This window comes from Alternaria ventricosa (genome assembly GCF_023758065.1).
Source record: "Alternaria ventricosa strain BMP 2768 chromosome Unknown scaffold_3, whole genome shotgun sequence".
Lineage (NCBI taxonomy): Eukaryota > Fungi > Ascomycota > Dothideomycetes > Pleosporales > Pleosporaceae > Alternaria > Alternaria ventricosa.
In genome coordinates this window covers 1,109,297-1,133,617 of record NW_026055683.1, presented here as the reverse complement: position 1 = coordinate 1,133,617, position 24,321 = coordinate 1,109,297, and the positions used below count along the sequence as shown (strand labels likewise).

At 54.3% G+C, this 24,321-nt stretch overlaps 10 protein-coding genes across 10 annotated transcripts; 5 read left to right on the top strand and 5 right to left on the bottom strand.

Moving 5' to 3' along the window:
- Window positions 1–716: 716 nt before the first annotated feature.
- On the top strand, window positions 717–1,734 carry J4E93_002306 (uncharacterized protein; the record flags this gene model as incomplete). Its single annotated transcript, XM_049340253.1, has 3 exons — window positions 717–1,014; window positions 1,101–1,450; window positions 1,516–1,734. The coding sequence occupies 3 exons, from the start codon at window positions 717–719 to the stop codon at window positions 1,732–1,734; spliced, it is 867 nt and encodes a 288-aa protein (XP_049202575.1).
- A 573-nt stretch (window positions 1,735–2,307) lies between these two features.
- J4E93_002305 (uncharacterized protein) lies at window positions 2,308–3,426 on the bottom strand (the record flags this gene model as incomplete). The annotated part of the gene is made up of 4 exons (XM_049340252.1): window positions 2,308–2,499; window positions 2,603–2,796; window positions 2,879–3,017; window positions 3,085–3,426. The coding sequence occupies 4 exons, from the start codon at window positions 3,424–3,426 to the stop codon at window positions 2,308–2,310; spliced, it is 867 nt and encodes a 288-aa protein (XP_049202574.1).
- A 294-nt stretch (window positions 3,427–3,720) lies between these two features.
- On the bottom strand, window positions 3,721–5,073 carry J4E93_002304 (uncharacterized protein; the record flags this gene model as incomplete). The annotated part of the gene is made up of 1 exon (XM_049340251.1): window positions 3,721–5,073. The coding sequence occupies one exon, from the start codon at window positions 5,071–5,073 to the stop codon at window positions 3,721–3,723; it is 1,353 nt and encodes a 450-aa protein (XP_049202573.1).
- Window positions 5,074–5,577: 504 nt separating this feature from the next.
- J4E93_002303 (uncharacterized protein) lies at window positions 5,578–8,626 on the bottom strand (the record flags this gene model as incomplete). The annotated part of the gene is made up of 3 exons (XM_049340250.1): window positions 5,578–7,910; window positions 7,968–8,382; window positions 8,498–8,626. The coding sequence occupies 3 exons, from the start codon at window positions 8,624–8,626 to the stop codon at window positions 5,578–5,580; spliced, it is 2,877 nt and encodes a 958-aa protein (XP_049202572.1).
- Window positions 8,627–9,866: 1,240 nt separating this feature from the next.
- Window positions 9,867–10,244, bottom strand: PIN4 (Peptidyl-prolyl cis-trans isomerase pin4; the record flags this gene model as incomplete). Its single annotated transcript, XM_049340249.1, has 1 exon — window positions 9,867–10,244. One exon carries the CDS (start codon window positions 10,242–10,244, stop codon window positions 9,867–9,869), a length of 378 nt encoding a protein of 125 aa, XP_049202571.1.
- A 619-nt stretch (window positions 10,245–10,863) lies between these two features.
- Window positions 10,864–14,220, bottom strand: J4E93_002301 (uncharacterized protein; the record flags this gene model as incomplete). The annotated part of the gene is made up of 1 exon (XM_049340248.1): window positions 10,864–14,220. The coding sequence occupies one exon, from the start codon at window positions 14,218–14,220 to the stop codon at window positions 10,864–10,866; it is 3,357 nt and encodes a 1,118-aa protein (XP_049202570.1).
- Window positions 14,221–14,946: 726 nt separating this feature from the next.
- On the top strand, window positions 14,947–15,873 carry J4E93_002300 (uncharacterized protein; the record flags this gene model as incomplete). The annotated part of the gene is made up of 2 exons (XM_049340247.1): window positions 14,947–15,048; window positions 15,106–15,873. 2 exons carry the CDS (start codon window positions 14,947–14,949, stop codon window positions 15,871–15,873), a joined length of 870 nt encoding a protein of 289 aa, XP_049202569.1.
- A 452-nt stretch (window positions 15,874–16,325) lies between these two features.
- On the top strand, window positions 16,326–17,514 carry J4E93_002299 (uncharacterized protein; the record flags this gene model as incomplete). Its single annotated transcript, XM_049340246.1, has 3 exons — window positions 16,326–16,492; window positions 16,556–16,670; window positions 16,723–17,514. 3 exons carry the CDS (start codon window positions 16,326–16,328, stop codon window positions 17,512–17,514), a joined length of 1,074 nt encoding a protein of 357 aa, XP_049202568.1.
- A 408-nt stretch (window positions 17,515–17,922) lies between these two features.
- On the top strand, window positions 17,923–20,351 carry KU80 (ATP-dependent DNA helicase II subunit 2; the record flags this gene model as incomplete). The annotated part of the gene is made up of 5 exons (XM_049340245.1): window positions 17,923–18,078; window positions 18,151–18,278; window positions 18,327–18,394; window positions 18,441–18,691; window positions 18,738–20,351. 5 exons carry the CDS (start codon window positions 17,923–17,925, stop codon window positions 20,349–20,351), a joined length of 2,217 nt encoding a protein of 738 aa, XP_049202567.1.
- Window positions 20,352–21,651: 1,300 nt separating this feature from the next.
- Window positions 21,652–23,620, top strand: J4E93_002297 (uncharacterized protein; the record flags this gene model as incomplete). Its single annotated transcript, XM_049340244.1, has 2 exons — window positions 21,652–21,660; window positions 21,986–23,620. The coding sequence occupies 2 exons, from the start codon at window positions 21,652–21,654 to the stop codon at window positions 23,618–23,620; spliced, it is 1,644 nt and encodes a 547-aa protein (XP_049202566.1).
- Window positions 23,621–24,321: the final 701 nt, after the last annotated feature.

Sequence of the window (24,321 nt, the reverse complement as noted above, 5' to 3'; positions counted from 1 at the left end):
CTTGACCAAGGAGACACCAACGGGGCGCGCGGTTAAAACGTCTATACTGCTTATGGTGCTGATGCTTCCGTAGACTAATCTAATCCCTTCTCCGCTCCTCTCCTCTCTCCTACATTGCGCGTGGTTGCTGCTAACCTCCCCTTGCCTCGTTCCGTGAGTAACAGCTACAGTCGCGTCAACTTCGTCGCCTTAGGATCGCAAGCTTGAATATGTCGGGATATCAGGGAACTCCACCACCGGGCGGGAACTACTATCCTCGTGAGTCGCATGGCGGAAAGTATGCGAAAGTAAACTGACGAGAAGTAGCACCACCAGGTATATCTACACCTTCCACTTTCGTCCCGTCATATACCGAACGCTCCTTCTCCAGCCTTCCAACACTACAACACCGCTCCTCCTGAACAGCCTTCTAACATTTACCAGACCAACAGGGCCAGCAGCAGTACTTTGCGCCTCCGCCAGGCGGCCAGTCCTACCCTCCACCACCCACATCCCCTCCCGCACACCAACAGCAACAGCAACACTACCCACCTCCGCCAGGTGGAAATGTCGCTCCACAACAACACTATGCGCCGCCTCCTGAGCAACAGCAATATGCGCCGCCACCCGAGCAACAGCACTTCCCGCCCCCAGGCCAAACGCAATCGCCGCCCCCGCCGTTCCAGCAACAGCAGCAGGCACAACAGCAGCAACACCAGCCACAACCACAGCAGCCGATGAGCCCTGGGTTTGGTGGATTCCCTAGCGGAAGCCCAAGTGCGACTCCGTCAGGATATCCCGCTGAGAAGACTGGCCATCCAGGCATGGGCCACCAGTCGCAGATGAGCCAGCAGAGCATACCTCAGCAACCGCAATACGTGGGCGCGGGCGCGGCAGCACACACATCACCCGCAAGTGCCTCAGCAGACGATGTGGGAACTTTTAATGGAGGAAGCTACCGTGTGAGCCACAGGGACACAAACTCCATTCTCACAGTGCAGTTAGCCATTGGATGTCCTTTTACTGCTAAACCTGGTGAGTCTTCCACTACACGATCCATACTTCCATGTTTAGTTAGGAGTAAAGAAGTGCGGAGATGAGATATCTAACACAACTCCCAGGCGCAATGATAGCAATGTCCCACACCATGACGCTAAAGGGTAACCTGAAATTCTCCCTCAAAAAAGCCCTCATGGGCGGCGACATGTCCAAATCCACATACACGGGTCCCGGTGAACTTCTGCTCGCCCCTCCTTCCATCGGCGACATCACAATCATTAAGCTCGGTGGAAAGGAGACATGGTCGGTGGGCCGCGACGCCTTCCTGGCTTGCACACAGGGTATTGTGACGGAGTATAAGAGTCAGGGAATCGGCAAAGCCATGTTCAGTGGTGAGGGACTGTTCGTATACAAGATTAGTGGGACGGGTGTGCTTTGGGTGACGAGTTTTGGCGCGATCATTAGGAAGGATGTAAGTTTCCAATCATCGATCTTCGTGTCAGATTGATAGAGTGCTAACGTTACCGTTTCTTCTAGCTCGCCGCCAACGAGAAATACATCATCGACAACGGTCACCTCGTCGCGTGGAACTGCAAATACGTTCTCGAGCGTGTGGCTAGCGGAGGTATCATCAGTAACATGACGGCGGGTGAGGGTCTCGTATGCAAGTTCACGGGGCCAGGAACCGTGTTCATGCAGACGAGGAACGCAGCGGCGTTTGGGCAGTGGTTGGCCGCGAATGCTGCTGCGCCGTAGGTCGCATGTCAAACACGATGTATGATGACATGGGATAGTTGAGTTCAATCATGAATCAGAATAATTGATACCACCTACTATCTAGTCCAATCTAAAGCCACAGGACTAAACAACCCCCCAATCCACCCCTTACTTCGGCGCCTCCAGATTCTGCACCCCCTCCACCCTCTGCACGACCCCAAACCTCTTCCTCCCCTGATCAAAAACCGCGTAAACCCCCTTCAACCACGTATCGCCCAAGATATCAAACTCGCTCTTGCCCCTCGACTGAATCCCACCATACTGCATCCCGCCCCCACACTTCGCAAACCCAAAATCTTCCTTTTGGACTTCAAACACCTTGTCGCCGACCGCTAGCGCCAACGTAGGTAAATCCGTGACTTTAGTCCCCAGCGGAAAAACCCAACCCTGGTGCGCTTTATCGAACACCGCACCAGGGATCGTGCTGTATATCTTCTCGCAGAGCGCGTCATCTAGCAACGCCAGTGTAGTTCCTGTATCAGCAATCGCTGTATTTCCAGGTGGTCGTTGGATCGTTTCGCCGTTTAGCACGGCGGTGGGCGAGGAGAACTGCTAGAACCCGCGTGAAGAGTCGATGGGTACGTAGTGGGGTTCTGAGACGCCGCAGCGGGACAGGACGGTGTCGTCGATGTAGCCGAATGTGTAGAAGGATTCTCCGTGATCGGCGTCGGTGGTGTCGCGCCAGGAGCCGAGGTAGCAGGTGAAGAGCTCGCTGGAGGAGGGGATGTCGGATTGGGAGATCATCTAGAAGGAATTGGATCAGCAATGCGTTCGTGTTTTGGTGTAGAGACGGTGCAAAGGTGGAAGGATAGGAGAATGAAAATAGAGACAAGAGCAGCGAACTGACCGACTCAACAGGCGTTGCCACTTTCTTCGGCTTTACAGTATTGATATGTTCGAATCCTAAACCCAACAGCCCGTCTCCTGCGCCGGAAGTAAACTGCGGACTGAGTTTGTTGGCGAGTTCAATCGCTTGGTTCTCGATGCATAGCCCGCCGAGGGTCACGTTGTCTGTGCCGACGATGCCGGATGCTGTGGAGCCTGTACATCATAATTAGCGAAGAGGTCATCATGTGGTAAGACTGGACGACTGGGTAAAGGCAAGAGAAGGGAAGAAACTCACCATCCCCATACCTGATCCTCCAACTCGCACCCTCAACCTTCTTGAACGTCTCACTAGCCTTTGCATCAAAGACGTTATGTTTCGTCTTTCCATTCACCGCCGCCTTCTTCGTCGCAGGATCCAGCAGAGTAGACCACACCTACATCGCAACATACATCAGCCTCCTCGTCTCCCCATCAAACTCAATTGAAAAACGAAGAACATACCCAAAGATCACTGCTCCCAGTATCAAAATGCAAATTCATCACTTGCGGCGGCGTTCCAATCTCCACAGGACAGATATACAAAGCATCATTCTGCTGATCTTCTGCTTTGACCTCCCCCGGTTTGCCCTCCTCTTCAATCTTTCGCAGAACCGGTTTGGTTTCCTTCTTAGCCGCGGGTTTAAACAGGTTCTTCACGGATTTCGTGGCGACGTCGAGGACTTGGAAGGGCCCTTCGGTGGTGGGCGCGAAGTCGTATTTACGGAGGAGGGAGGCGTAGGATTTTAGGCCTGCGCGCTCGCAGGACGGGTTGGGGAGGATGGAGATGCGTTTTAGGTTTGACATTCTTGGAGGTGGAGGTGAGTTGTCGGAAAGTTGGATTAGTGTAAATTGAATGGAAATAAATCGCGAGGAGAGTGTACGTAGGTACGTCAAGAGGACTCGCTTTCAGGGCGTAACAATAGTATTAGGGTTGTTTTGAGGAACGAGGAGAGGATGTGGAAGTGGGTGGTGACAGCTGTAGCCATGCGCGCACCACCTGCCCGTCTCACAATGCGGAGCAACAATATGCAGTCAACTACGACCAGCTCTTGCTCACAGCCCATCCTGTGTATTCCTTCATAACCACAACGTCTACGCTTATTCAAAAGTAGTCTTCTTGCCCTGCGACTCAACAATCGCTTGACTCGCCCTTTGGGTACTCATATGAGCAGCACCACTCTTGATATTCCTCGGGTCGACCTTTCGCTTGCCACCTCGTCCGCCATTGCTATCGCCAAAGTCTTGCCTGCCTCCTCTTTGGCCTCCTCCTCCCCTGCCAAAGCCTCTCTCACGGCCTGGATTCTCTCCATCCGCACCCTCCTTCTCATGGCCAAATCGCTTGTGGTATCTCGTATGGTTGTCTTCGGCGAACTCACGACGCAACTCTCTCCCCATGAGCTTGTTAACTAGCCATTTCCTTTGCTTTACGGGCTTGCTGGTGTCGACCTCGCTGTCACTCTCGTCCCTATCCTTCTTGTTCTTGAACGCAGATGGGTCTTTGAAGACAAAACCCTTGACCGCTGCCGTCGCAGCTTCCACGTCCCTGAAGGTGACCCAAGCAAATCCCTTGCATTTACCAGAATCTTCAAACGTTGCCATATGTATGTTGTCGATTCTTCCGCATGGTGCGTAGTGGTTCTTGAGGTCTTCCTGCGTAACGTCGAAGGAAAGGTTGCCGACGAACACACGCTTATTGGGAGGGTTCTTTGGTTTCGCGTCCTTGGCTCCACGTCCATTATCCTGAGTCTCTTCCGTCTTGGGCTTGTCTGGGCGCCCATCGAAGCTCTTCGCATTCTTGATCAGCAGCGCTCGGTTATCCATCTTCATCTCCGTCAGGGCAATCGCCGAGTACATGGACAACTCAGTAGAGAAGTCGACGTATGCGAAACCCTTGTTCATTGGCTTTGTAGTCCAGCTCGGGGGCGGCGGTCTCGTGGGAGGGGGCATGTGAATGCGTGTGATTTGGTCGTCGGGGATTTCAGTATTATCCGTCAAGAACTTTCGTAGCGACTCCTTTGTGGCAGACCATGGCAAGTTGCCAATCCATACACCGTATTCCGAGCGCTTTGCTGCATTCTCCCTGTCTTCAGCTGACTTTGCGTCCGTCTTCCCATCCGTCTTCGCGACCGATGCTTCTCCGTCTGCGCCGGCGGCGGGTGTCGGGTTCAGCTTGGCTTTCTTTGCTTTACGAGCGGCTTTCTTGGAGGCGGGTTCGGGAAGGTTGACGTCGATCTCGAGTTCGTCGGGCAATGCTTCGCGCTTGCGCTTCTTTGCGGGTGTCTCTGCTGCGTCCTCGCTATCGGACTCTGCGACTTCAGCCTTCAACTCGGCCTTCGAGCGCTTCTTTTCTTTCTTTTCCTTCTTGTCCTTTTTCTCCTTCTTGTCGCGACGCTCCTTCTTGGCGACGACGGCAATCTCTTCCGCAGAGGACATCTCTGTATCTGACGACATTGTAGCGTGGGTGGTGTTGCGTATCGATACTTTGCGGCTCGAACTTTTTTCTGGGGCACTTTTCGCTAGCATGGCCGCGCTAGAAGACCCTGGCTTAGTCATGCTCCGCCCGCAAACGATCAAGATGTAGGGCATGTGTTGCAGTTTAATCGGATTTCGCAAGCGTCACATTGTTACAGGAGGCGTTTTCAAGAAAACTACCATTGATTTACTACACATATAGAAGACATGAAAGGAAAGATCAAATTGAGCCAAGTAGGAGAGCCGTAACCGAGCCAGAGGCAATGAAGCACCCTACTCACATGTCCTGTCGAGGTGTAGCGAAGCGCGCTCCAGCGCCTTCTCTGTGTAGGGAATGTTGTGTGATCGCGATATCTCCCAGTCCATTCCTTTTGACGCCCCTAGTACCCAGAAATTCGAACGCTTTAGACACCAACCAGGAACACTTTGCCTACCTTTGTGCTCACGAAATATGGCAGCTTTCGCTGACGCCTATCAAACCACCTACTGCATCTCCTCGTCGCTGGCATCGAGGATGTCGTATTCCTCATCGGTCATGAAGCCATCGTCGGACATCAGGGCGACACTCTCAGCATCCTCAAAGAACTCATCATCTGAAGCAACGGTGACAGTGCGTGCAACGGTGCTCTTCTCGGATGGAGAGGCGGGCTGAGCTGTGGTAGATGACTCGTAAGTGCTGGACTCGGGAGACTCCTTGTCAAGCTGAGGGAAGATCATGCCGGAAGCGATAGGCTCAGATGCAGACTGCTTCTCCTCGACTGAAAGTTCGGCAACTGGCTCTTCGACCTTGATCTCCTCCTTGGAGGAAGCAACAGGCTCCTGCTTGATAGTAGCAAGGGCAGCCTCGTGTTCCTTGCGACGGTTCGCCTCCTCGTGCACCTTGCGGCGGCCCTCCATGAGACGCTCCATGGCAGCCTTGCGTACACGCTGAACACGCTCCATCTTCTGCTGATCCAGCTGTTGCTGCAGAGAGTGGTGCGCATCCTTCATCTTCTGCAATTGTTGTTGCTGAGTGTGTTGCATCTGCTTCATCCGCTCAGCCCTGGCCTGTAGAAGGCGGTCGTACAGAGGGTTCGACCTAGGAGCCACCTCGAAGGTGGTAGCTGAGCCCGAGGCAGGAGTAGGGACCTGAACTGGCATGGGGATAGCTGGCTGAGCAGCGACAGGCGAGGGCACGGCAACGACTGCAATGTCACACCACAGGCGATGGCCGAAGGGCATACCCTCGGGGGTCTTCAGGCGCCAGTAGGAGATGGCAGTGCCCTCGCGCTGAGGTGCCTTCATGAGAACACGGAACTGGGCTTCCTCGCCAGCCTCGACAGTGTGACCAAGCACGTTGCTCTCGCTAGCTTCAGCAAGCTCGACGTGGCTCAGAGGACGGGTGTTGTCGATGTTGAGCATGTTGTCACCACCAACGTGTCGGACGCTGCAGCCTCGCGGCCAAGCGTTGGGGCCAGGGTTGCGGAGAGTCCAGACCTGAACGAACTGGTGACCTGCACAGATCTTGGAGCCATCAATGATGGTGTCCCGGATGAAGTGCGCGTCGAGGCCCTCGGTAGCGGTCTCTGACCTAGGGATGGGAATAGCCTCAGTCTTGACCGGTGCCTTCACCTGAACGGGTGCGGCAGGCTTCTCTTGCACCGGCTCTACGGAGTCGACGAGGAGGTCACGAATAGCAATCTTCTCCTTCTTGGCCTGGGGCTCGGCCGAAGGCTTCACGTCGACAATGGTCTGGACCTGGGTCGCAGCATTGGTGGAAGGAGCGACTGGGGCAGTCTCGGTTGAGGTAGATCGCCTATCGCACATGCGGTCGCCGAGTCTAGCCATCGACTTACGCTGCTTGTCGTCGTTGAGCGTAGTAACGCTAACGCTGCGCACAGGCGTCTGGAACTTGATCAGCGGGTGAGTGTGGTTGTGCTTGTTGCTGGGATGGGCCTCGCAGTTCTGGCAGAAGTCGGTGTCGTGGCAAACAGCACACTTGTAGCGGACGCCGTCAATGTACGACAGGTTCTCTTTGTCCTTGCAGAGGGGACCGTCACAGTAGATACCGTAGTGGCGGTTTGCGCTGTTCAGAGGCTCAGCCAAAGGCTCGTAGATGGGTACAAAGCGATGACGGGGGTGGATGAACTTGGCGTTCTTGAGGCAGTCGGAGCAGTAATCCCAATCCGGGCAGTTCAAGCACTTGTGGCGAACACCGTAGATGAACTTGTCGCAGCCATCGCAGACAGCGTTGTGACGAACGTTCCTTCCAGAGTTGCACAAGAAGTCGGCCAGGGTGGGCAGAACGGTCTCGGAAGTGGCAGGCTTGAAGGTGTGGCCAGGGTGGTGACCGTGCTTGTTGCTAACATGGCAAGTGAGGCAAAGGTCGTAGTCTTCGCAAGGAATGCAGGTGACAAACTCCTTCTCGGGGAGGACCTTGACGCAGCAGTTGCAGGTGCGGGTTGGCTCCTCCTCATATGTGACGGACTGCTTCTCATCGGTAAAGGCACCTGGAATCTCCTGTTGTTGGGGCTCCTCGGTCTCGGCCTTGACCTTGGGTGCGATGCGCTGGGTGGTGCTGTTGACGACGCTGCCGTTCTTGACGAAGCGCTTGACCATCCAGTGTCCGCTTCCGGGGCAGTGGATGCCGTTGTCTACGCAGGCTGGGCAGAGATCGTAATCGCCGCCATCGCATACACTGCAGTGGAAGTGCTCGTCCTCCATGGGCTCGTTGCAGTTGTTGCAGTATACGACCCACGAAGTGCACGCGTTGCTCGGCTTGGGGCGGAATGCGAGGCCTGAGTTGTAGTTCGCAGTTGCGAGGTTGTTGAAGAAGCCTGTACATTGTGTTAGCCGATGATCGCGCGACATGGGTATGTGGAATTGCTGCTTACTCTGACGAGCGGTGAAGGCCTGCGGTACGGGAGCCTCGCCGTCAGCATCTACCGTCGTTGGTGGCGATACAAGACTGGTGCTCTCAGTGGGCTTGATTTCTGGCGAGCGGGCAATGACCGGAGAGATGGGAGCGCCGCCCTGAGGAGTGAGAGTCTCGGTGCTCACGGGGTGGGCAGTGGGCTGGTAGTGTCGGACCACATGGTTTGGCGCGGGTGTAGGTACGGGCGCAACCACGGGCTCTTCGCCGGGGACGGTGGCCCTCAGACGCAACTTGAGCTTCGCCTTTGCGGCGCGGAAGAGCGTCTTGTAGACCTGGGGCTTGTCCGCGTCAAGGGTGACATATGAGGCGGCTGAGTCGGAATAGCGCTCAAAGACGACCTGCTCGCCGGATTCAAGCTGAAGAACACTTCGGAGCTAAACATGACATATCAAGTCAGCATCGTGATCACCGAGCGTGGTTGATCGTACGTGCGAGCGACCGATCCGATCGCCTAGACGTGACAACCTCGGGTTATAGAATGTCACGAACCTTGTCGGGCAACACGTGAGCTCCGAGATCCTTCAACGGCAGCTTGAACTTCTTCGTCTGGCCGCGGAACAGGACCTTGACGACGATGGGGGTGTCCAGAGTCACGGGGACGTTGTTAGTCGCCGCCATGATGGGCGAGTGAGGCTGGCGATGGGAGAAGAGTAATAGTCAGAGCGACTGCAGCTAGCTGACCGCCGCTGTATTGAGTCGAAGAGGTGCAGCAACTAAAGAGTTGTCGCTGTCGAGGTGGTTGATGGAGAGTTGAAGGCGGAGGTGGAGCAGGTGAGACGGCGGCGGAGCTGGAGGTGTAGGTAGTAGCTGCCTAGTGAGTGGGGTCAGTGCAGCGTTAGTGGACGCCGGGGGCGCGCCAACTCTATCGCAGGTACACCGGATTGCCAGTGCTCGCGTCGCAGAGGGCAAAAGGCTGATATTGGCGCCTGGGATCACTTTTCTTATGAACTGATGGTCCGACGTCCAACTCAGTTATGTGTCAAGGTACTTCTAGATGCTTTTCCTCGCGTTTGAACTTCTGATCGGCTGATTCTTGTACTTCGAGTGGCCGAGTGGTTCGCTACCACACAAGGCTTCCAGACACGTCGTCAGCCGTGAGGAGCCGCAAGAATTCGCCCGATTACCATTGCCTTTACCCACTCAATGACTGCCTCCAAAGCGGCTATTGCTCAAGATGATGACGCCATGGTTCAGCCGCACGTGATACTGGAGCACTCCCGTGCACCAGCTGATCACCGAGATAGCGGTTTCACTGCGATAAAGAGGGCGCTAGCGCACTGTTCCCGAGCTGCTTGACGGTGGCCGAGAGCCACCGACGTGTCTTGTCTCGCCTCACTTGACAGTTTCGTGATGGAAGATTACACCGCAAGTACCTCAAGTATAAATATGACGATTCCGCATTCCCACTATTCTTCGTGTGCGGCCGCTCCAATTCGCGGCGAGGAATGGCCGTTGCGAGGATTGTGGAATGAGGCGAAAATACCAACATAACTTGGCTTGTGCTGTATATTTGCATACTGAGCATTGCCTGGGATATCACTTACATTCGGCAATTGCACGGTAAGCCAAGAAGAGGTTCGCTGGATGCAGGCGATTGTTGCATAAAAGATGAAAAAGTCTCCGACTGGAAGATATCCTTTAGAAGCGCCAGCGAATGAGTACAATTATGTTGCAACAAAGCCTGAGCACCAACTTAGCTGTTCGTATTTCCCTGAGCTCGCCATGGGATTGAGTTGCATAGGACATGCGATATCGAACCGTTTCTCGTTTTTGGGGTGTCAAGTACAAGCCTCCACAAGCCTGTCCAGCATATTCATGATCTTTCGACACCAATCTCGACTTCACATCGCCATCCCCCTCACTTCCTCCCCTCCACCATAACGATATGATATCCCTCACTCGTCTTAACCTCGCCAATCTTCGGGCTCGCTGTCGTACTCGGCTCCAGCTCATACGCCACTTTCTCAAAGTCCTGCATCAAACTACCTCTGACCTTCCAGCCCAGACTGCCCCCTTGACGCGCCTTATCCTCGCTCATCTCCCTGGCCACCTCGTCGAATTTCGCGCCGTTGCGTAGCTTCTCAAGGGCTTCTTCCTTTTTCGAGTGCTTTTCGCAGAGGATGTGGCGCACGTTTATCGAGGTTGCGGGCTTGAGTTTGCCTTTTCCTCCGCTGCCTTCGGATTTGCTGCCACTGTCGTCTTTGGCTTGGCTTTTGCCTTTGTTTTTGGGTGCCATTGTGCTGTGGGAGTGGGGAGAGAAAGGGCGTGGAGGCGTACTGGGTGGGAGCGGGTTCGGGGATGCGGCTATTACGGTTGGCAAGGTTGTAATGTAGACGAGTATTGGCTTGGTAAGGAGACTGGGATCGGTAGTTGGTGGGTTGGAGTTCCAGGCCTATCACCTGGAGGTATCTGCAGTATAGTAAAGTTATGCGCGTGAGGAACTTGGATTCGTGAAAGTGTACCGGAGCTTGGAGCTCTGATGCGGGGCCACTGGGGCGGCCAGATGCACCGAAGTGGGGTGAAGCCTGAGGCAACAAGGATTAACCTGGCACGATACGAGAGCGAAAGCATGATGCATTGGATACGATTATACAGTTCCTTCGTGAATGGTTTGATTTCATCTCGTGATTGTGCACATCAGTCCTCATTCATGGAGTTGCTGAGCTCGCTATACCTCCAGGCCAGTTTCCCGCTGCGGAGCTGGACACTACATAACATATTGACAAGCGTAGTTTCCTGTAGCTTCCCCCCAGGCGCTCTTGTTCTTCGTACAACAAAGTACGGCACGGCGCGGCAATGTGGGATGGTTCTCATCCGAATAAGTATACAATCAGGGTCCACATATCCTAGCTACTTCATCCATTGCCGTTGACGATTGCGCGAGGCGCTGTGCCATTCATGCCGTTGTGCTCGCGCACCATATCCATGAAGCTTTTCTTAGGTTTCGGCTTCTTCTCTGGCTCTTTTTCGCTGCTGTCAACTAGATGTATGCGTCGTCTTTTGCAGTCGGAGCGCATATGGCAGAGCAGCGGCCGTAGGGTTTCGATCTTCTCGACTTCGGCGTAAAGTAGCGACTCTTCCACCCAATACAGACCTTCCATAGCAGAGAACTGATTCTTGGCTTCTTTAATGCTGTCCTGGATCTTGGCGTAGTCAAACTCAGGCGAGCCTTCCATTGGGAATCGGGTGTCCTGGGCTAACAGCGCAATGTCATATTGGCGAAGTATGGCATCTCGTTGTGCACGGGTCACGGGGATGCGAGACCAGTCAGAGTAAGGAGCGCCGAGATGCGCTAGATCAAGCTCTGGGAGTCCAAGTATGCCGACAGCCTGGAATGAACAGATGTATTTCCGGTCTGGGATGGCTTGCGAGTCACCCAGGTCCTCAGCATTTGCCAAGAACAGCGGCAGAAAGATAGCAGATACACCAAGTTGCTCCCCTGCGAAATGAAGCGGTCGATTGGTGCCTAGTTCGCAGGCGCGTCTCAAAGCTCGTGGGAGCCTGGATATCCGGTCTTGACGTTCGAGCAAATCCTTCTGGCGTTTCGCTTCCTGGTCTGCTCGGCGTTGAGTTTCCTGTTCCTCTCGTATCCGTGCTGCCTCTGCTTCTGCTGCTTGACGCTGTGTCTCTGCTTCTGCTTCGGCCTTCTTCTTCGCCTGCTCCATCTCTTCAGCTTTGCGAGCCGCCTCCTCAGCTTCCTTCTGCTTCGCCTCGGCCTCGGCTGCAACTTCTGCGGCTTTGCGTTTCGCTTCTGCCTGTAGCTTGTGTTCCTCTTGCCGACGTGCGCGCTCGACTTCTGGTGTTGCTATCCGTTCAGGCGGTACGGGCGTAGACTTGGCAGATGCTGTGGGCGTCCTCTTCACGCTAACATCGTCTGTTGATGCATCCGACATCTTTCTTTTCCTAATCTTGTCTTCAACGGTCTTGTATTTGATCTTGTTTTTGACAACCTTGCGTTCGTCTGGAGAGTCGATCTCGGGTGTCGGTTTGGCGCTGAGTGGTCTACCTGGTTTTGTCCGAATCTTGACTGGCTGCTTAGTACCATGGTCCTCGTCGCTCTCGTCGGAGTGAGCTCGGTCCGGTCGTTTGGATTCGTTGTCGTCTGATCGTGCTTTTACAACCTTCTTGACAGGCTTCGCTTCTTCGCCTTCGCTGTAAGAACGCTGCTTGGCCTTCCGGATGGGTGGCCGTACGTCTTCTTCGCTCTCCTCCTCTGATGAATCGTCGTCTACAACGCGCTTTCTTCTTTGGTCTTCTCTGGTCGCCTTTTCCTTTCCGGACATGAGTCGTCGAGATTTTTGTGGTGCAGCAGGCTCTGTCGTCGACTTTACCAGCTGCGCGCGTTTTGCATTAGGACGTGGGGAAGACGACCGTTCTCTTCGCGGCGACGTCTTTCTCTTCATGCGGTTCGCCGGGGCATTTGGAGCTTCTTTCTTGACTCTCCGCGGGCTCCGATGTGTCGTTTGATATTCCTCGCAGGCGCGCTTCAGCATATCCCTCTCTTCTTCCCACTTTGGACCATGCCGTTCCTCAGAAATCTCGTAGTACGTCTTGTTGTCTTTGTTTCGGCGAGTAGGGTTGAAGTTGTCTTGCTCGAGAAGTAGTTGTATGATCTTAAGGTATCCTCGTCCAATGGCAACTGTCATGGGTGTTTCTGGGTGCTTGGACGGGTCGGGATCAGCCTTGAGGCCACTCGCCAGAAGGATACTGAGAATGTCGTAGTGTCCACCTCTTGCTGCTGCAACGCCACAGGTAATGTTCGGTTTGATGTTGCTGTTGATCAGCTCTCCTACTGCAAGGATATCTCCGTCGCCAGCCTTCTCGATCAATGTTTCCACGTTGAACTCGTTGTACAATAATCGCGATGCGGTCTTGGCCTGCTTCTGGGTGCGTTCGGGGTCGTTGTTGGACGTGTCTGCTCGCCTTCTCATCGCCTCTCTAAGCTCCTTCTCAATCTCCTCGGCGTCGTCATCCTCCTGGTCCAGCACATCAATCGCACGCTGACCCTTCTTGTTGGAGTGATGTGGATTGACCTGGCCCTCGTTGAGCAGCAATTTGACGACATCCAAGTGCGAGTTCTCTACCGCATCGATAAGAGGAGTATCTCGATCGTGGCTTTCGCAGTCTGTTCGGCAGCCTTTGCTAATCAGGTATCGAACGACAGGTGCCCAGCCGTGCAGCGAGGCTTTTTGTAACGGAGCGATACCGGCGTAGTCGGGCTGATTCAGTTCGTCGGGCGCGTCTTCGAAGGCTTCCTTAACTGCATCCAGATCGCCTCTTTCGCTTTCTCGAGCAAGACGCGTAGCGCCGAATCTGTCGACCTTCCTCTGGGGCATGGTGCGTGCAGGCGAGGTCAGCGCACGGTTGGTGGAGCGCTTCACCCGGGCGTGTTGGAGGTGCGGCGCGGACGTGGGCTGCGGTGATGTTGAGTGATCTGAACTCGATCCCGACCAATGCTCTTCTGTCGACAGAGCGAGGTTGGTCACCTCGCGGCGCTTGCGGCCTGCGATACCTGTGACGGCGGATTGTGTTGACTGCGAACGCTTGTGTGGGCGACCAAAACCTGGCGTGCCAGGTGAATTAGGTGGGCGCGCGTCCTTGAGGCCCTCGGTCCTAGCTTTTTGTCGCGGTGGCTCAAAGGTCTTGGGGAAGGATTGATCGCGCTGCTTGCGCTTGCGGTTCTCGACAGTCGACGCGCTGCGGCCGCGAGTAGTAGCTTGTGTGGGAGAGAGGGCGGATCGGACGGGCGATTTGGCCGAGTCGTTGGGACTTGTGTCTTTGGTGTTTCGCGAGGCCGTGCGGCTGCTGGGTGAAGTAGGAACGGGGCTCTTCGCATCGCGCTCCGAGACGTGTTTGGCGCCATTGACCTTGACATTGTTGCCGTTGCTCGACCGGCGACGGCCGTTGGGCTGGGCTGAATGCGCCCGTGACTCCTCCTTGATGGAGCGTAGTCGCGATGCATCGTCGTCGTCGTCTTCGACGCGCTCTGTCTTGATCATCTTGTTTTCTTCGGGATGTTCGTCCCGTGACAGGACGACCGTCTCGGCCTCGGACTCGCCTTCAGCGTCCTGGTCTTCATCGTGAGCATGTTGGGACGGAAACGCGGCCGTCTTGGGTGCCGGGCGAGGGGACGGCGGGCTGTGCGGGCGGTCGTGGTGAAAGGACTTGGGGGCAGAGGGTGCGTTTAAGACCGGATCGGCATTACTGGTCATTACGCTGGGACAGGACACTCGAGTTCCTGCCTCATGCTGGCTTGCAGAGCAAGGGACGGAAGGAGCACAACGGAGGCTTCTGCAGGAGAGTCGGCGCGGGCGGCAACAACAACAGGGCGCTGGGCTGCTCGACGGGCTGCGATGGACGGCGCGGTCGGGGGGTGGGTGATGAAGGCGCGTTGTGAGGTGTAGTGGAGGAGGAGCGACACGGAGAAGAGCTGAGAGGCTTGCCAGTAGCAGGCAGCGCTCCACCATTCACCGGCCTGCGCCAGCCATGGGGGGCATGGATCGTCAAGGCAACCCTGCACTCGCCTTTGTGCTGCTATCAAGCCATCGTCTATCGTGAACGAACAACAACAGGCGACGCGACATCACCATTACCGCGCCGTGTGGGCGTGACGTTTGATGTTGCGTGGCTCGCCGTCTGTCAGTCGGCCTCTTCCACTCATAGGGAGCGCTGCGAGCTGCTGGTCCCGTGTTCCTCGTGGCTCGCCATCCCAGCCGAAACAGGACTCCCAAGGTTCCAAACCGCCGCTAACTCGGCCTTTGCCGCGTTATTTAGCCCTCGTCATCTCCTGCGGGCCAGATTGTTTGGTCGCGAGAACCACGGAGAGATTGGCTTTAATGGCACGTGACTCGCCCGTCGAATAAGCGGTCAGCACCAGTCAGGGCTTCATCATTCTGCCGTCACAGCCCCCTACGCGTTCACTTTTCAATACTCCCGACATGGCGTCGCTATCGCGTTCGCTCTCAGCTATAGGCTCCAGCGTCGAGGACCTGCATCCCGTGGCCCTGCTGCGCATCTTCTACCTCGCTGCGTCTCTTCTTGTATCGCGGCACCATTCACCTCCACATGCCACCTCACTAATCTGTCCGGCTTACTAGATCCTCGTCATTCAGGCTGTTCCTGCCCTGCGCTCGCGCTTTCTTGCTTATGGCTCCCGCGTCACCGGCGTGAGCGGGAGGAAGGAGCCACCCGTTCAGCAGCAGTCGGCTCTCACTCGTACCCTCGACTACGCTGCGTCGCTACAAGTGCCCCACAACTACTTCACCCACTTCTACATCACATCCGTGCTCTGCTCGCTGTTCTGGGCATGGAGACTACACGTGTGGGAAGCTGGCAGGCAGCAGCAGATTGTCTGGGCGCTCCTGCTGCTTCAAGGCCTGCGACGCATGCTCGAGTCGTACGCATACACTTCGACGAGCAAGAGCCGGATGTGGTTCGCCCACTGGATTCTAGGTCTTCTCTTCTACATCACGATAAATATGGCCATCTGGGTTGAGACGCCTAACAATGCCGCCGGTAACTGGGCATTGGTGCCGGGAGTTGTCACCGCGCAGATGCTGCAACACTCCTACCACAGCTACCTCTACCGCCTCCGCACCGAGAGCAACGGCTACCAGCTTCCCTCGCATACCGTATTCCCGAACCTCCTCTGCCCGCACTATACCTGCGAGGTCGTCATCTACGCGCTATTGTCGCTCATAGCAGCTCCTGAGGGTAGCTGGGTCAATTGGACACTGGCCTGTGCGACGATATTTGTCGCTACAAACCTAGGAGTGACGGCCGTCGGAACGAAGGAGTGGTACGTGGAGAAATTTGGTGCCGCCAAGGTAGGTCCGCGGAAGAGGATGGTCCCTGGCATCTGGTGAGGCGCGTTGATTGTAGAAGAGAACGCTGTTCGGTGCTTTCCCCGATGTCCACACCACGTTCTGCCATAACCATGCGCGATCGCATCACCTCGTACTTTCAATTGCTGCAAGCGCAGTCCTTTCTGGTATCTTACATATCTCCAAGATTTGTACCCACCGCCTAAAATGGTCTTCCGTAGTGATGACGACAGGCGGGATGGGGTTGGTTCCTCCCGCGCCGCCTACGCCCTTGTGCCCTCTGTGCGGGGTATCTTGCAGCGAGTAGCCCCACCTTGGATGGTTGTTTAGAGCAAGTAACCACATTCAGCAGATCGTCCTGCACTGTATCGTGCGGTATCGTTGGTGGCTTGCTTACACACGGTAGTTGGCAACTATGATGCTATTGCAATATAAATTGGACTCGTTCCCTATTTACAGCCGAGCACCTATCCCCTAAACTTCCACTCTTCAACATGTCTCAATCCGAAGCACCCAAAGATCTGCCTGAGATGGAGTACCGCTTCGTGGGCAAGAGCGGACTGCAAATCTCTGCTATTTCCCTCGGCGGTTGGCTCACATACGGAGGTCATGTCGGCGATGACAACACTTTCGCCTGTCTCAAAGCAGCATTTGATGCTGGGTAAGTCAAAGCATACGATACACGTGTGTGATGTACACTGACTTTGTATCTGTTTCCCTGCAGTATCAACTTCTTCGATTGCGCTGAAGGATACGCCAAGGGCGAGTCTGAGAAGGTCATGGGTCGGGCGATCAAACACTTCAAGTGGAACAGGAACGATATCGTCGTCTCCACCAAGGTATTACACGCTGGAGCTGGGCCAAACCATATAACTGTATTGACTGGCATAGATCTACTGGGGTACTCACAATTCCGCCCTCCCCTCGCCACGCAACAAGATCAACAACCTTGGGCTATCGCGAAAGCATCTCATCGAAGCAACCGAAGCTTCACTCGAACGACTACAACTAAGCTACGTCGACATCCTGTACGCGCATCGCCCAGATCGCTACACGCCAATCGAAGAAACGGTACGCGCCTTCAACTACCTCATCAACACAGGCAAAACCTTCTACTGGGGCACATCTGAGTGGCTCGCCTCCGAGATCGAAGAGGCATGGGCTGTAGCCGACCGTCTCGGACTCATCGGCCCCATTGTCGAACAGCCCGGCTACTCGCTCCTCCGTCCTCAGAAAGTGGACCAAGAGTTCAAAGACGCAGGCCTCTACACCCGCCGCGGTCTCGGTCTTACCATCTTCTCCCCCCTTCAAGGCGGTCTCCTCACGGGAAAATACGTCGACGGCGTCCCTGAAGACTCACGTCTCCGGGTTTCAGACGACCCATACATTCAGTCCGTCATGAAAGGCGTTGGCAGCGATGCGTGGAACGAGCAACAAGGCAAGATCAAGAAGCTCATGGATGTTGCAAAGAAGCTTGATACTGATGTCGCGACGCTGTCTATGGCGTGGGTGCTGTCAAACAAGAACGTGTCGAGTGCTATCACGGGTGCGTCGCGGCCGGAGCAGATTTATCAGACGGTCAAGGCAGTTGATGTCTATCGCAAGCTGACCAAGGAGAATTTGGAGGAGATTGAACAGGTTATGGGGAGTAAGCCTGAGGCTCTTACTATGAGGTTTGGATGAACGTATGTAGACATTGCGAAGATAGACCTGAAAGTACGTTAGACTGTAGAAGCCATGCTTTACTTGCATCGTAATTGCACATCATGAAGGTATTGACGAGCTCACGTTATGTTCTTCCCGCTGGTCCTCCATGAGGCTAGCTTCGTCACGGGTTCTCGCGTTCCAGTGCATGGTCCGTGCCACGTTTGCCTAATGCAACAGGCTACACCGTGTCGTCTGATGCGGCATCTACAACATCGTACGCCTTCGCTCTTTCTTCCATTTGCGATTTTCCAGATGCAACACGTCCACGACCGCCAAATTACACCATCTATTAGGGCCACAGCATTCCGGCGTCGGGACATCGACGGCACGCGACGCTAGTCACCATACGCGAAGCGCGCAAAAGAAGCATCAGCTAACGTGACCATGGCCGGTAAAGAGGCAACAGTCTACATTCTGGATCTAGGGAAGTCAATGGGCGAGAAGAGACATGGCCGCGATCAGACAGACCTCGATTGGGCATTAGAGTATGTGTGGGACAAGATTACCACTACCGTAAGTCGACGTTCATTTGGGGATTTAGTATGTTCGATGCTCAGAACGCTGTTATCTCCGCTCAAAGCTGTTTTGGCTCGGAAGTTAATCAAGACTTAGGTTGCGTCAGGGAGGAAGACCGCGTTGATGAGCGTGATCGGTTGCCGAACAGATGAGACCGATCTTAATGGTGTTATGGAAGAAGGGGAAGGATATGAGAACATCAAGGTATTCTCAGATTTGAAGCAGTAAGTTGGCAAGTTACAAGGTATGTAGTAGTCACTGACGGGTGCTAGGTATCTACTCGGTGATATACGAATGCTACAAGACCAGCTCAAACCAAGCAAAACAGATAGCGGCGACTGTGAGTAGCATGCATTTATAACTCTGCTTGTTGCTAACAGTCACAGTGCTTTCCGCTCTTGCGGTAGCTGTTCACATGATCGACAATGGGACACAAGGTGCCAAAGGTAACCCATTAAAGTACGATCGCAGGGTGATCATTGTGACTGATGGTCGCGGTCAAATGGACACAAGTGATCTCGAAGAGATGGCGACGAAGATCAAAGACCCGGCTGCTCCATTCGAGATTGTGTTGCTCGGTCTCGATTTTGATGACGAAGATGTGGGCTATAAAGAGGAGGGAAAGAACGCTGGAAAGGTATATGACACGATCGCGAACACGGACAATGATTGACCCGATATAGGCAAAGAATGAAGCTATATTGAAGGGCTTTATAGACGACTGCAATGGCAACTTCGGCACACTTGCGACAGCCATCGATCAACTTCATACACCGCGTCTCAAGGAAACCCGCCCTGTTCAGAGCTACAGAGGCTCGCTTACATTGGGAGATGCTAGCAAGTACGAGGCCACCATTACCATTGACGTCGAGCGATATCCATGTACCATGATATCAAAGCCGCCCACAGCAAGTACGTTCGCAGTACGAACGGATCCGGGCGCATCGGGGCAGTCATCGGCGACTGTCGTGGGCGAAGACCAGCTGATGCCCGATCTGGCAGCAGTCCACAACCAGCGCGTCTACCAAGTGGACAACCTGGATGAGCCTGGTCTGAAAAACCCCGTTGAGCTTGACGAGCTAGAGCGCGGCTATGAATACGGCAGAACTGCAGTGCACATCTCAGAGTCCGATATGAATGTCGTCAAACTGGAAACCCAACAGTCTCTAGAATTGGTCGGCTTTGTAAAGATGGAGGAGTTCGAGCGTTATCTTCCCATTGGCCGCTCCAACTTCATCGTACCGCAGAAGGCCAATACCCAAGCACAGCTCGCCCTATCTTCGTTCATTCACGCTCTCTACGAAGCCGATTGCTATGCGATCGCAAGACTGGTGGCAAAAGACCTCAAACCTCCAGTGTTGCTGCTCCTTGTTCCCCGTATCGAGCTGGAGTGGGAGGCTCTAGTCGATGTTGAGCTACCTTTCGAGGAAGACATGAGACGGTACAAGTTTCCACCGTTGGATCGAAAGCTCACAGTCAGTGGAAAAACTATCACAGAGCATAGAGACTTGCCTACCGACAAGCTCCTTGACGCAATGAGCGACTATGTCGATGCAATGGATCTATCGACGTTTGGCCGCGACGAAGAGGGTAACCCAGAGGAATATGCGAAACCAGAGGATACGTTCTCACCCCTTGTCCACCGCATTGGGCACGTGATAAAATGGCGAGCGACGCACCCCGACCCTACGCTGCCTATTCCCGATCCACCCGAGATTCTAATGAAGTACTCCGCGCCACCAGCAGAGCTCCTCGCCGCATCGGAAAAGCAATTCAAGAGATTGATGGAAGCAGCAGATGTCAAGAAAGTCCCACCAAAGGTCAAAGGTCGAGGAAAACGCCAGCGTGGAGATCGCGACAAGCCCCTCTCCGGTCTCGATGTTGACGCACTCCTCGGCAACCCCAAGCGAGTCAAGATCGAAACCAACAATCTCATACCCTCGTTCAAGCAAGCGCTGGCCGCTTCTGACGACATGGAGGCTATCCAAGAAGCCGTCGACGATGTTGCAAAGGAGATTCGCAACCTTATCAGCAACAGTGTGGGCGATAATGCTTATGGACGGGCACTTGAGGCCATTCGCGTCATGCGCGAGGAGCTTACTGAGCTCGAGGAGCCAGACATATACAATCCCTTCATCAAGCAATTGAAGGAAGATATCCTGGGCGGCAAGCTGAATGGCAATCGTCGCGATATGTGGTGGAAGATCAAGGGAAGCAAGTATGGACTTGTGGACCTGACGAGGTGCCACACTAGCGCTGTGACTGAGGATGAAGCGAGAAGATTTTACGAGATCTGAGGGGACTGGACTGTTGAGACATACGAGGCGGCCTGAGAGTGATGGACAGGTTCTAATGACCGGTTGCGATATGATGCCACATTCAACCGCCCATAGCGAGACCACCTATCGCCTTGCGCTCTCGTGATTGGAGCATATGCGATTGCGAATTGCTTTTTTCGGTGGTCAAAGCAATGGTTCGGTATTAAACACTGCCTCTCGGATGTAGCGAGATCACCGTAGCATGATCGTATGCACAAATGTATTTGTGTCTTGTAGTGGTGACTTTGTTTGCTGCTGCAGCACGTACATGCCTTGTTGCGGGTGACTCTCGGCTAACGCACCTGTTCCGTCCGAGCTTCCTCCGTGCCTCCTTCCATGGCTTTCCTGCACCAGGTGCCACGACACCGCTCATCAGGCGTTCGTCATGTTCAACCGCAGCATTGACCGTTTCAAATGTGTAAGCCACCCGTCGCCACTATGATGGTTTCCGCGCGCGAATAGACCAGGCGCAGCCAAGGGCCTGATAAGTCGGTCGCGCGATGCGGCTGGCTGCCGTTGTTGTTGCGACACTCCCGTGCGAGCACCGGGGACCGACTGACATCAGATGATGAGCCTCTAACGTGTGCAACCCCTGCCAGCTGACGGTTACGGCTCAGCCCTAGGAAGATGCAGCTCAGCTACGACGCCAGAGCGGCCATTCCGAGGATACTGACCGGTCTTTTGTAAAACCATCTAGGATACCTATTCCACAGTGCAGACCCTTATCTTCTTCAAACATGCAACTACAGACTCTCAAACTACTGAGACATGATCCAGCCAAGCGCTCTGAGTACCAATCCGATTTTTGACGCCTCCAACAACTGTCAACATGGATGCTCATACCCCTCGATACTCATATTTACCTGCATCGCCGGACATTCGCATTTCCCGACCAGATTATGCCACCATACCCTCTCGAACAAGCGACGAGTCCACCGACAGCAGGCGCGGGACGCCATCAAGATACAGCGAAAACGTCAACGACCCAGGCCTAGGTATCCAAATGGAGCCCATGCCATCACCCAAATCACCAGGCTCTACGTATTGGCGGCAAGATACGCCTAATGCGAAGCCTGGTGCTTTTTCTCCTCCGACCTACTCTTCAGGACCACGACCACCATACTCCAGAACACCAGATACACTGTATTCGTTTGGATCGGGTATCTCGAGAGCGCGAACGGATCCTATGACCGAGAGGTTGATAGCACACCGAGCGACGCAGTCAACCCAATGGCGAGTAAACTGGCGTGGACCAGCACTCATGGTGTTTGCTTTCATCATGGGCATCGTGTTTGCGCTTCTTCAACACCTCTTGTATACTTTTTTGCACCACCAGAGAGAAGAGGACGAGGACAAGAAGTTTCGCTGGGTTCTGTATGGGCGCGCACTTGCCTATTTATCGAAGCTTGCTTTTGGCGGATGTGTGGTACTGGTCTTTCGTCAGCGCATGTGGAGGGCGTTTAGGAACCGGGCTTTCACTGTGCTGTCTATCGATCAGATCTTTGGCGCTACTGAAGATCCATCGATCTTTGGCAATTGGGAGGCTCTTTCGAGTGCGCCAGTCCTGTGCGCTATCGCTTTGGTGAGTGACTATCCCTGCAACAACTGTGTAGAATACATCACTAATCAAAGATGCTGGCTTGCAGGTCATCTGGCTGGTCCCGTTGGCAACAATCATCTTCTCGCCCGGTGCGCTTACCTTCGGAACCTATCTCGACAGCGAGACGATCGATCTCAACGTTCCCACGCTGAACTTCTCGATCGAGTCCACAAAAGACTGGCGCCATCCGGTGAAGTTGGCCGACGGAAGCAACAAGAGATCGATGATGTATTACAATACTACAGATTTATCTGGTACTGCACCAGGGTGGTTTGACTATTACGATCAGCCCTCGGCGGAGTTAAGACGTGTCGCTCTTCTGCTGGCTTATAGCAACGTGGACCGTCCCAACATCAGGCAAGATGCTCGACAAGACGCTTGTGGAGGGCGGTACAATTGCACGTACGAACAAAGCTTTGTTGGGCCGAGCTACCAATGCGAAGAAATAGCAAGTGCTGCAGATGACGATAAGAGACTAACGGAATTGGGTGCGCCCTTCAACATGAGCATTTTGGCACCGCGAGGCCGCTTCGTTTACTACGCCGACGTCGACGAGGGCGAATATGCCCGCCCGCAAGCTGACAACTTCCGCAAAGGCTCGGGTGGTATACCTGATGGTGAAATTCCAGTCAACCTGGGTGTCTTCAAGTCAGAACCTGCGCTCTGGATTGGCTATGCGTTCAATTCCACAGTAAAGCTTGCGGAAGACGATCCTCTTGCAAAGACCTGGACACATCGCTATGATGCGCGAATCATGCGCTGCATACATATGGAGACTAAGTATACAGTCAGCTGGAACTTCACTGAACCCTTCTTCAATTCAACGGTCAAGCTAGAACCGCAGAGGCCTATTGTAGATACCAGCTTTCTGCGGGGAGTCGACGGCAAGATCAACTATACCCTCGATCCGGGACCAGCGGAAAAATACATCAGTCCTCGGAGCGATGTAGGCCTCTACAAGAAAATTGCCGCATACCATGCTGTTGGCGACATGTTCAGGGACTTTCTCCGCGGACACGTCGATCTCGAACCGCCATTGCCAGGACCATACTACGCACAAGTCTATTCTGATGTCACGAAGACACGACTGGTCCAGAAGAACAGCGAGCCTAAGCAAAACCTAACGGCTGAGATCGAGACCTTCTACTCAGACATGGTTTTGTCATTGCTGTCAGCGCCAGAGATGATAGCAGTCGCCGAAGAACAGCTTACAGTGAACCGCTCGCGACTCCAATCCTCATTCGTCTACGTCCCCGAACGGCTCTGGCAGTGTTATGCGCCGGTCATCTTCATCACACTCCTCATCCTCCTCTTCGGCGCTTTCACAATCTGGCAAGACGGAACGACATTCTCGACTGGCTTCTCTCGCATTCTAGTAACCACACGCAATACCACCCTAGACGACATTAGCCGTGGCGCATGTTTGGGCAATGACCCTTTTCCACTGGAATTGATGCACACTAGACTCAAGTTTGGTGTTCTTGCGAACAGTAACGACCCAGAGTACATGAGGGAACATGGGTATCAGGGGATTAGTGACTTCCACAGTGTAAACCATTGTGCTTTTGGCGTTGCTTCGGAAATCGCGCCTATCATTAGAGGCGCGCCGTATGCTGGGTTGACGAGGCGGCACAATGGAAAGACGTGAGCAAAGTTGAAGACGGAGGATGAATATCTACTCCACGTGGTGTCGACTTGCTGCAAGCATGCGATGCAGCCCTGGAGGGTATAACAAGTAATGTAGTGGAGCATTGAAGAGACTCAATTCCAACCACAAGCTCTGGGTAGCACCAACGCAACGTCTTGCACGCGCTTTGGCTGGCGCAGCCTGTAGTTACCCTATGTAGATGTCTAGCGCTGATGTCGCGTCCTCGGAGACATCAAGCCGGACGCAAGCCCGGGTTGTTAAAGTGTTTCAGAAGGCAAACGCGTTCAATACATGGTCATGACTATCTGCCGTTTACGTACGTCGATGCAAATGATGGTAAATCCAAGCGAGGTGGGTGGCTGCCAACAGATGCGGGTGGCTGCCCACGTGCCGCTCCTGTCGTTAGCGCGCTGGTCCTTCCCGTGCCTCCACCCACTCAGCTCTCATTCATCTTATCAAAGTTTGCGACACGCGATGGCCCAACCTATTGTATGCATCCTCATCTTCTAGAGCTCCCTGGAACGTGTCGGCCTCGACACCCGTTACGTGACGGCTGAACCCACAAGTGGATAGTGTGGGGGCGGAAGCGTTGATCGACCCAGCCTCCTGAACCCGAGCACCATTGACAAACCGTCGCCCGAACATCGAAATCGTATCAAGCTTGTGGGCAGGTTTTTTAAAACACTGAAGCTTGCTGATAT